Source organism: Pleurodeles waltl, chromosome 2_2 (genome assembly GCF_031143425.1).
Source record: "Pleurodeles waltl isolate 20211129_DDA chromosome 2_2, aPleWal1.hap1.20221129, whole genome shotgun sequence".
Taxonomy (NCBI): domain Eukaryota; kingdom Metazoa; phylum Chordata; class Amphibia; order Caudata; family Salamandridae; genus Pleurodeles; species Pleurodeles waltl.
The window spans coordinates 1,097,184,626-1,097,196,533 of record NC_090439.1 but is presented as its reverse complement, the minus strand read 5'-3'; the positions used below and the strand labels follow the sequence as shown (position 1 = coordinate 1,097,196,533).

The following is an 11,908-nucleotide window of genomic DNA, read 5'->3' as shown; positions in this document are numbered from 1 at the left end:
AAGAGTGATGCTTTCCTGTCAAGCTTGACGAATAGGTTGCAAAGATGAGCAACATGAGCTTTCACCTTACAGGGGCAGTGGCAAAGCTGTGTGGCGTAACAAAATTATGTCAACCTATGCAAAATGTGGTGAGGGGTCCTAGGATTCCCATGTCTCACAGCTATCCATAGGAGTTAGGCTTTATGGGACGCACCCTATATGGGGATGCAAATGGTCCTGTGGTCCTCGGAGTGCTAATGTCTCAATACCTGGGGAAAACATTCAAGCAGTGAGCGGTTTGGTTTGTGAAAATGGCTGACCAAAAGGATTGGGTCCATAAAGAACAGCTCAGAGTAAGTACTCTAGCGACAACATATATCAGAAGAAATCTTTATTGATTTGAATTATGTCCATGTGTAAAAAGGATGAAATGAAATCACGATCTATATCGAAGCATGTATTGATATAATGCTTACTTCTCTAATACAGTGCATATTGTTCAATAGGTGAGTGGATAATAGTGCATTACAATGAACTTTTTCAACCACATAACTAAACAAGGACGCCCATTTCAAGGATGCTGCAAATGACTACAGTTCAATCATACATTCTAACCTTTTACATTATAAGTATGAACTTTTATGCACCTACAGTCCGGAGGATCATGTCAATTTTTTTCATTAAAGCCACTTCTAAGGGACCGTGTTCAGGTCCTGTTGTTGTTACTAAAATGAGAGAAAACGATATTGTGCCTTTTTAGCATTAGTGCCAGTTTAAATAATTGCTTAAATTTCACTTTCTCCAGGCTGGAGGTGACAGCGAGCTTAGTCAAAATATAGATCAAACATACCGAAAGTGGGCAGAAACACCGTTTTGTGCCCATGTGCACATGAGACTCCAAACTCGGAAAATATGCAACAACATTGTCAATTGCACCAGGGAATCTTTGCACAGTCCCTAAATGACCTCCGGAAGTTACTTGAGCTTGAGGTGTCATGGGTCAAATGGTAACTGAAGGAGCAGAGACAAGATTTAATTCCTGCTTCTAAACCTTTCACTTATCCAGTAGTCCAGGGTTTCTCAAGACAGGCCCTAAAGGGAAACCGGCTGCTTAATTAGGCCGAGTAGTAAACAAGGCTAATGTAGCATGATTCAGTGGTATCATTTCTCAGCAATCAGTGCTACGCTGATTCTTCCTTCATTGACCCACCTCAGTCCCCACCCTTCATCTATCCTTGGATGTATCATAATGGGCTGTGCTGGTGCATCACAGAGCCGCTCAGGGCGTAGTGTGAATTCACGTGCCCCAATGTTTCTGTTGAGTTAGGGCCTGATTTAGAGTGTGGAGGATGGGGTAACTTGGTCACAAAGGTGTTACGATCCCATGATATCCTATGGAAATTGCAAAAAGGGGAATGGGAGATCTGTCACATTTGTGACGGATTAACCTGTCCGCCAGTCTCTAAATTAGGCCCTTAGTTCTTTATTTTCAGACAGCACAGCCCAGAAACAGGAAGAGACCGACCTTGCCCAATGTTCCCAAGCCCTACTATCTGAAAATAAAGCACTAACTCAAAGAAATATGGGGTTAAATGAATCCACTTTAGGCACTACAGGTACATAAAACAAGCGATCGTCTTTGCGCTGCCCCAGTAAGCCTATCATGACACAGCCCCAGATCCTTCTTTCAACAGACATTACAACGCCAGCTTGAACAGTGCGCCGATGACCGCTACTGCAGTCGCCTCTGCCAAAAAGCTGATTTTGACGCTGGAAGCGCTGGATGCGAAGCCAAAGATGGTGTTGTCGTCGCCGATGCTGTGGGTGTTGCACAGGTCTGAGCCACAGCAGCCTTCAGTGGCGTTTGCAATGACCATATCCTGGTTGCCATTAACGCATGAGGAAGCGCAGCGTTTCATCATCAGCTTGATGGACAGGAAGTGACCTGGAACAGAAGTGAATGAGACATCAGAACTTATAGACCGATGGTCAGAGATATTTTGCCATTTATGAAGCATTTTAAAACAAAATGCTCCACTAATGTACACCTAGGTTTGTGCTGCACAAATACCACCTCATTCATACATGAGGAATATTTACTGAAGCAATGCTTGACCACGTTTTTGAAATGCTACTGCCATTTTCTGTTCTTTTTAAGTATATTTTGAGGCTATTGCTCAAACACTCAATCACCAGTAGGTTTGAAGTCATGCTGCACATAACATTTTACTAGAATGCCACACTGAATCAGAGCTAGAAATGACTTTGTTACAACTTCTAAAAATCATAATGTAAAGAGCCTAAGATGTGGTTTAACCTTTTTTATTTAACATACCAACTAATGCTAAAGGAACCAATCATGAGCTGACGATCTTGAGAAACACTCACCCACTCTTTCAAACAAAGCACTATAGTGCGTTCCACTACATTCCTGTATATACTTCTCTGAGTCCATTCATTCAAAAGGAGCATAGGGAAAAAACACATCACAATCATAGGACCTGGATTTTGGAATTGTGTGCTGAGAATTCACAGTGACACAGAATGCGATCCAGGGCTGCACTCTGTTGTCTGGAGGAGCACACCATGGGGGTTATTCTAACTTTGGAGGAGGTGTTAATCCGTCCCAAAAGTGACGGAAAAGTGACGGATTTACCACCAGCCGTATTACGAGTCCATTATATCCTATGGAACTCGTAATACGGCTGGTGGTATATCCGTCACTTTACCGTCACTTTTGGGACGGATTAACACTCCTCCAAAGTTAGAATAACCCCCCATGTGTATCCTCCTTTAGTGCATCAAAAAACGAAGTAATGGATGGAATTCTTCAATTGATCTCAGTCACTGGCAATCGGTAGGGCTGCATGCCAATCTAACATTTTTCTCCCACCGTACCATCTCAGTTTGGACCCAGCCATATACAACTCAGCCTTGACCCAACTCCAATGGGAACAGTTCAGCCCGGACCGCCAGGCCAGGTCCTCCATGAACAGAAAAAAAGCAACCCAGCACCGATTTCACCCTTACTTGGGCTCATCAGCCAGATTTAGCCTTGATTCCAGTGACACACTGACACACTGACACAGTGAGCATGGGACCCACGTCTGGGCATACCCGTCACACTTAGGGCATCAAAAAGCAAAGTGATGGATGGAATGCTTGAATTAATGACAGCCACTGGTGATCGCTTGGGGCCGCATGCCAGTCCATCATTTTTTGCATACTTTAATGTGTCACCCTAAGTGGGAGAGTTGAGTTTCTCAGTTTGATAATAAGATTAAATGAACTAAAAGACTGTATATTAGCTCAAAGATAGCTTACTTATTTTTGTTACAAAAACGTACATCTTCAGTGTTAGAAACTGGGTCTCTAGTTGGCAGAAGTATTGTCCTCTGAGCAGCAGAGAAGTCCTTCTGACAGAGGTTTAGTTCCAGGTCCAGAGGTGTCTGATTTGAGGGGTTCAGAGACCCAGTACGTATACCTAAATGTGCCTTTGAAGTGGCGGAGACTTCAACGAGTGATTTTTAAGTCCACCAGTTCCCTTTCAATTAAGTCCTGTCTGTGGGGGGTTATCAGTATTTTGTGTGGGATCAGGCCACTATCCTTTAAAGTATAAGTGAGAACCCCTCCACCCTTCCTGCCCAGGAAGACCCATCAGTATGCAGATGAATGCTGATGCAGTTGGGTGTCCTGTGTTTATGGCTGTCTGTATGGAATGCAAAAGGGGAGCTGTCAGCCAGCACAGACCTGACGTGGATTGGAAACAGGCTGTAAGGCACATAGAGCAGTAAGAGCAGGGAAATGCCTATTTTCTAAATCCAACATTACCAGTAAAGAGGATTTATCATTGCCATTACATATTTATGAAACATGAAGTAGCTACTTTCTGACCAGGAATACAGCTTAAAGGTATATGAAAGAATTCCCAATGCTGGCCTGTGAGAGGAGCAGACTTCCTGTTGGAAATGGCCCTTTTTGCTGGGTTATCCCCAATCTTTTTGCCTCCTGCCTCCTATTTTTTCTGACCAGCTGCTGTTGGCTTTTGAACGCTGAGCACTTTACCACTGCTAACCAGTGCTAAAGTGCAAGTGCTCTCTGTGTAAATTGTATGTAATTGGTTTATCCATGATTGGCATATTTGATTTACTAGTAAGTCCCTAGTAAAGTGCACTGCTGGTGCCAGGGCCTGTAAATCAAATGCTACTAGTGGGTCTGAAGCACTGGTTGTGCCACCCACATAAGTAGCTCTGTAATCGTGTCTCAGACCTGCCACTGCAGTGTCTGTGTGTACAGTTTTAACTGTAAATTCGACTTGGCAAGTGTACCCACTTGTCAGGCCTAAACCTTCCCTTTTCTTACATGTAAAGGCACCCCTAAGGTAGGCCCTAGGTAGTCCCAAGGGAAGGATGCAGTGTATGGTTAAGGTAGGACATATTTTTATGTTTTGTATATATCCTGACAGTGAAATATTGCTAAATTAGTTTTTCACTGTTGCAAGGCCCGTCCCTCTGATAGGTTAACATGGGGGCTACCTTTAAATCTGATGTAAGTATAGATTCCCTTTGGGAGCGGATGGACATATGGAGTTTGGGGTCTCTGAGCTCACAAAATAAAATACATCTTTTAGTAAAGTTGATTTTAAGATTGTGTGTTTAAAAATGCCACTTTTAGAAAGTGAGCATTTTCTTGCTTATACCATTTCTGTGACTCTGCAGGTTTGTGGCTTCCCTGTCTAGGTCAGTTTGACATTTGGGCTGGTTGCACCTCACACTAGACAGTGACACAAAGGGAGGTGGGGTGTAGTCTGCATTTCCTGATGAGCCATCTGTGCTAGGAGGGAGGGGAGGAGTGGTCACTTACACCTGAAAGGGCTGTACCTGTCCTCACACAATGCCGTCTCTGACCCCCTGGTGAGTGTCTGGGGCCTGGCCTGGGAAAGGCAGGATTTCACATTCAAAAGAGACTTTACTTTGAAGTAGACCTACTTCAAAGGAGAAATTGGGTAGAAGAAGGGCACCCAAAACCACAGACTTTAGATCACTTCTGGACATCAAGAGGAACCTCTGCCTGGAGAAGAGCTGAAGAGCTAAGGAGATGTGCTGCCCTGCTTGTGACTGCTCTGTGGAGCTATCCTGCAGTTGCTGCTTCTGCCAGAGTAAGAGGGCAAAGACTGGACTTTGTGTGCCTTCCATCTTGTGAAGAAATCTCCAAGGGCTTGATTTAGAGCTTGCCTCCTGTTTGAAGTCTCAGGGACAGCAAAGACTTCTCTCTGCCAGCACCTGGAGTCTCTGGAGCGACTCCTGCTCTGACAAGTGGTGCCCTATCCAGTCCCTGGGCCCTTGAAGGGCAAGCTGGTGGAAATCCAAGGAAATCGACTTCGAACGACTTCGGACCTACGCCGCCCGCAACCGACTCCGTGATCTTCGCTGGAACGCGACTACCTTCACAGGCCCCACGCCGCTGCAGCTCCGCTGAAGTCCGCAACTCCGTGGAAGTCTCCCCACCACGTTGTGACCGACGTCGCTCGAAGTGCGCGGATTCAACGTTTCGCACAGATGCTGCGATCCCCGACTTCGCGCATCGACTTGTTTTCACACTTCACCAAAGGTACTGTACTTGAGGGTCTATGTGACTCCGTGTCCGGCGCCGCTGGTGTCGGCTTGTTGGGAACTAACACCTCATCGAAGCATTTTGTGTTTCTAAGCGCTATTTTTGAGCTTAATATTCACAAATTCATAACTTGACTTGTGTATGTCGGATTTTAGTTGTTTTGGTCTTTTTTTGTTTAGGTAAATATTTCCTATTTTTCTAAACCGGTGTTGTGTCATTTTGTAGTGTTTTCATTAAGTTACTCTGTGTGTTGCTACAAATACTTTCCACCTAGCCCTCTGGATTTAAGCCTACTGCTCTGCCAAGCTACCAAGGGGGTAAGCAGGGGTTAGCTGAGGATGATTCTCTTTTGCCCTGACTAGAGTGAGGGTCCTTGCTTGAACAGGGGTAACCTGACTGTCAACCAAAGACCCCATTTCTAACACTTTCCTAAATGAATAACAACTTTTGGAGTTTTTCACTACCAGGACATGTAAAACTTAAACGCACATGTCCTGACTTTTAACTACACTGCACCCTGCCCTGTGGGTCACATAGGGCCTTTCATAGGGCCATAGGGGTGACATATGTAACAAAAGGGGACTTTAAGGCATGGCACATAGTTTTAAATGCCATGTCGAGGTGGCAGTAAAACTGCATTCACAGGACTTGCAGTGGCAGGCCTGAGACATGGTTAAGGGGCTACTTATGTGGGTGGCACAATCAGTATTGCAGGCCCACTTGTAGCATTTAATCTACAGGCCCTAGGGCTGCCTACTGCACTTTACTAGGGACTTATAGGTAAATTAAATATGCCCATTGGGTAGGAGCTAATGTTACCATGTTTAAGAGCACAAGCACTGGTCAGCAGTGGCAAATTACACAGCGTCCTAAAACCAGCAAAAAGGAGATCAGAAAAGGGAGGGAGGCAGGCAAAAAGTTGAGGGAAGATCACCCTAAGTATGTCAGGTCTAACTTTCGGTAAATAGTTAACTACTAGCAATAAAGCAAAACATTGTTCAAACTAAGCAGGTTGTTTACCTGCAAACTATCAGTATCGATGTAAATAAGATACTATTTCTTAGAAATCAGGATGATGTTTTGATTACGTCATTATAAGGTATTGCTGTAGAAGTGCAATCCCTTAAGTGAACAATAAATAGCAACTCAGAAAATCCATGAACGCATTGTTTTAACCTTTTTATCCAAATGTAATCTCCCCAAAATGTAACAAGATAAAGTTCTATTATATGCACAAATCTCTAAATGTTATTTTATGGTACAATATTTGTAGAGCTCTCTGTTTCCCAGTTAAAGGTACCCTGGTGTTGAGATGCCTACTTAATCCACACCAAGGAGAAGGCCCTTAATTTAAAGTATTGGAAAGGCTGGGTTTTCAGTTTTTTGTCAGTAGTTTAAGACATGATTCTCTGTCTGACAGAAATGGGCAATTCATTCAACTCTTTTGTAGCAGGTAATGAAAAAGTATTTGCGCCCTCACAGGAGCAGTAAATGTGGGGGAAAGAAACCAATGAAGCATTCACATAGCGTATGACAGCATAAGAGCGTAGGACTCTTAGCTTGAAATGACCTAAGCCTAATTCCTAGGGCCCAGCCATTTAAAATCCTATGTACAAGACAAAGAGACTTAACTGTGCTCCTCTTGCTACCTGCCAATGTAGTTTGTGTTGTTCTGGGAGAATTGAGGTGGAGTTCTGGGCCACCTGTAAACGCTCCACCAGACACTCTGAAATGCCAAGTTATGGAGGATTTCCATAGTCTAGTCTAGACACAATCAGGACAAGGACAACTGATTTACAAGCCCTAAATAGAAGGACCCTAAATATTTTTCAGAGCATTTTTAAGAAGAGGAAAGAAATTGGCTCAGCTTTTCCCACTTGATTAGTCATAGTCAGTTAATGGTCTAGAAAAACTCCCAAATTCCTGACCTGAGACACAGATGTCGGAGCAGCTTAGAGTTCCACTGGCTGCCACTCCTCGATCCAAAGATGGGATAGACACAGAGAATGCTTTTAAATCTTGAAAATCTTTCAAGAATCATGGCCCTGATTTGCCAGTGTTATTTGTAAAGTTTTTCAGATATTTTAGCTACTCCTATTACATTGTTTTTAATGAGATTGCCATAAAACGAGAAGTACTGAGTTATTTTTATAAAGCAATATTTGTCCTTCTTTATAAACCAGGGAATAATCGTGGCCCATTTGGCAAACATTTATTCAATCAAAAATCCACATTGATCAGTCTGTTTTAAATAATTTCACAATGTAATTTGGTAATCTATATAGTTTTATTTCCATGTAGTCATATATTTTCATATAGGTTTCATATCGTGGTATTTAAAAGGGGTGTCCTCACTCTCTCTTGTTTTTGTCATTAGCTTTTGTGATGGTAACGATAATTTTCAAGGTATGCAAATCTATAACAGAAGTATTATATGGGGCCCCCTGATAGAGCCAGCTCTGTTCTGCAGAGTCTTGTCCTAATGAACTGAATATTTTTTAAACACTAAAAACCGTTTTCCTTTAATGTATTTTTAATATTGGTGATGTGTGAGTATATTACAGACATTTTGCAGTGAAATGTTGCATATGTTTCATGAAACATCCATAAAAAAGTTTATTTTAGATCAAAACAGGCCCTCACATATAAGAAATGGGAGGTGTCACAGAGATTATTGGCAGTAATATTCGTGAGCTGCTGCTGTGTTACAATATGGAAAACATGTCACTATGCTTAAATATTAGATGTAAGCACAATCAGAATTTGGACCAGTGTGTCAGTGAGTTGGCAAAAAGAGGGCATGAAAGAGCTGAAATTGGATCATAAATTCCAAACTGTTCCAAACAGGGTCCCCCAAACTACGTTTGGCCCAAGGCTCCCAAATTCCTTAAGATGTCCCTGTGACTCAGTGGGAGTCCCCAGATTCCAATAGTGACTCATTGGGGGTACCTGGGTTCCAGTAATGATTACGTGGGGGTCCACAGGAGTCAAAAGGTTGAAAAGCACTGCCTTTGAGGGTAGAAGAGCTGCCTGACCCTGAAGATGAGACTAAGGCCATATCAACAGAAGCCTTAACACTCTAAGTCCTGAGTCCTGAGTACTGCAGCATGACTCGCGTGATCTAGACCCAAAAAGCATCTATGATGCATCACTTAATGGTAAAGGTTGTGTAGGATCATCAAAGGACCGTGACCTGGTGATGAACATTTGCTACCCCTTGACATGGCAGATTTTGAGAGAACTTGGATCACTGTTCCATCAGGCTCATGTTAGCATTAGGGAGTTCTCCTTCACCATAGATACCTGGGATGTGTTTTACTGGCTAATACAACATTGAATCTGTAATGGTCTGAACCGTCCCTTTACGATTATACGGAATAGGTATTGCTATTTAATGAGGTAGTTGTACCCCAACTTTAGACCAGTAGTTTTCCTAGACTATGGTGGGAAGCTGTGTGTTTGCCAGTCAGCACCAATTAGGGGACGGCCCCCGGCTACCAGTCATGAAAGAGATTTATTTCCATTTTCCTGGGGCTTGTTTGTCATCACCAGACATTTGCAGCCAGAAAGAAAAACACAGAAACCTAGAAAGAAGGAGAGAGAGAAAGATCGGCAAATTGTGTCAAATGCGGGAAGTAAGGATGAAAAATAAACTGCAAGAGCGAGACAAAGAGATAGGAATTGGTGAAAGAAGGAGGCGAGGGTGGAATTAAGATTAGGCTTTTAAGAAAATCTTCAGTCTCCTGCAATAATTTTTTCACAAATTAAACACTGGTGTTGTACTGTGTGATCCTGTGTGTATTCTCAGGAAGGCACTTATAGGAGCAGCAAATACATGTGGTCAGAGTTTCAGTTATCATTTTTCGAGAGAAGAAATGATAGATTCCATAACTAATACTCGGGGACTAAATGGCGTCCATAACTATATAATGTAAATAATAGAAGTGTGAGGAACCCGCTGGATGCATCCGAATTTGTGGAGTATGTAAGAGTTCCATGGACTGGATGGGTCATAGGTCTTTCAAAATCTAAATGCATCTGAATAGTTCCAATGCTCCATCTCTGAAAATGCTACAAACTGAAGTCTGGGTAAGTGTTTCATTTCTGGCTCAAATCTGTGGAGATGTTTAGTTTTTTTGTGGACTTTACAAATCTCCAGAAGAGGCCCTGCATGCAGCAGAAGTTGGCTTATGACAATCATGTACACAATGCAATAATAGTCAAATATGTCCCCTCTTAATCTATTCCTCAGTAATTTGCTGCTTAGCACAAGGATACCTGCAGATGATTTTACACAAACCTACACTCTCTTCAAGGCAGACCTGAGAACATACTAGTTCCAATGTTCATTGAACTGAACCGCATACCTACAAGGCACTAACTGAAGAAGATGAAACCACAATCTTTCCTTTACTGGTTACAGTCTAACACGAGGGAACAAAACGGGGGTGGGGGGGCGGGGCTACACGCGGGTACTCGACGTTCAGCCAGTATTTTCACAGGGTGGACGCCGTCCACCCTGCAAGAAGGGGGCCCAACTGAAACATGGGGAAGGTGCAGGGAGAAAGGGGTCTTTCATGTTTCAGACTCCAACTGAGCCCATAGCAAAGGCCGAATTTACGTGCCCCTGAGGCCTCCTTTTGTTCCACTTATTGGGACTGGGAGCTATCTGAGCCTCACACCTTGATGCAAATGCAGGGGAGGGGCAACAAAGGTGCACAGCTGGTTGTTATCACTTCACAAATACTTGAGGGGCGTGTTTTTTATGTTTTTCAATTCCTCTTTATACAAGATTTTCATGCACTGTAAGAATGTGAGATTTGTTGGTCTGTTCCAGTATTTGCACAAATAACAGGGTGTCAAAGCACTTTGCATCACACGTACACATTATACATTGACAATAAATCCTATAAACAAGTAAATCAACGTACAAAATATGTTACATAAGACAGAGAGGGTTACAAGGTATAGGAGTCACATGTCATTCATAGCTTGATATATTAGAAAAATTATCATTTATGGACTGTGAAAAACAAAACGATCTATGTGTTAAAATTAGTAAGTGATTTACCTAGCAACATTTAATAAAAATCTGTAATTTACAGTTAGATGATGTGCTTTGAAGCAGACACATTAACCCTCTATGCCAGTGGTTCCCAACCTGTGGGCCGGGGACCCCTGGGGGTCCGCGAAGCCTCCTCAGGGGGTCTGCGACTGCTTAGAAAATGGAATAATATTAAGTTCCAACTATCAGTAATGACTCAGTGGGGGTCCCTGGATTCCAGTAACGATTCAGTGGGGGTCCCCAGGCTCCAGTATTGATAAAATGGGGGTCCACAGAAGTCAAAAGGTTGGGAACCACTGCTCTATGCTACTTTGATTCAAAACTGGGACTAGAGAAAAATCAGGTTTCTCCAGCAAATGCATTACCCCCAAAATGTATCTTACAATTAGTATTATTCCCGGGGATATACTGGGCACACAAAGATCTCTGCAGCAGGTGCCTTAATCCCATAAGATATTTTAAGATGTACACTGTGCAACCAATTAAGCAGAACAGATGTATTGCCCACATTTCTCCTTGTTTTTAATCTCTTTATGGCAGGGTTTTTAAAAATAAATGTGTAAATTGAGGCCCATATTTTGCATCTGATTGTGTCACTTGTTTTGCACAAGGCCGTCTCAAATTCTCATTTATTAAATATTGTAATGAATGTAAGCATGGTACATCTGCTGTCTTAAAACGTGATGTCACTTCATGTGATGCCACTTCTTGTGAGGTCATGGGGTGTGATGCCACTTCCTGTGATGCTACATGCGATGCCATGCACCATGTTGTCACGCACTGTAATGTCACGTGCCACGATGTCACTTGCATACTGCCTAACTTGGTTAGTCCTCCCCCTTATTTTATTTTTTTAGGACTTGTGCCTTGTCTAACACCACCTTTTCTGTACTACACTGAGTGCTTGGAAGTAGCCAGAAGGACATGTATAGCGCTCTACAGGCATTCTAAATAGGTAAGTGAGCAGATGTGTGCCTCTGTAGATCACACTAATGTTTTGTGAATGTTTCCCCTTAATGTCACTTGCTATGGTCCCCAGAACTGAACACAGTTCTCCAGATGTGGGTGGTGAGTGAGTGCGTCAATGTGGCTTGTCCAAAAGCAACACAATTTCACTATAGTAGTTATACCTCACTCAAACAACACCACGGTCAGCAGGGCTGGTTTAGGGGGGTGCAACCGATGCAGCCACACTTGGTGTTGACCTGGAGGAGGAGGGCACTCATTTTAGGGGAGGGGCGCTATGTTTAG

At 43.0% G+C, this 11,908-nt stretch overlaps 1 protein-coding gene across 1 annotated transcript in view; it reads right to left on the bottom strand.

Moving 5' to 3' along the window:
• Positions 1 to 355: 355 nt before the first annotated feature.
• The window catches only part of LOC138282871 (prostate stem cell antigen-like), a 92,452-nt gene continuing 80,899 nt past the window's right edge, over positions 356 to 11,908 (bottom strand). Inside the window, exon 3 of the mRNA XM_069220862.1 lies at positions 356 to 1,924. Within this exon, the coding sequence (XP_069076963.1) occupies positions 1,677 to 1,924 (248 nt within the window). The 3' untranslated portion in view covers positions 356 to 1,676. The remainder of the gene's footprint in view (positions 1,925 to 11,908) is intronic.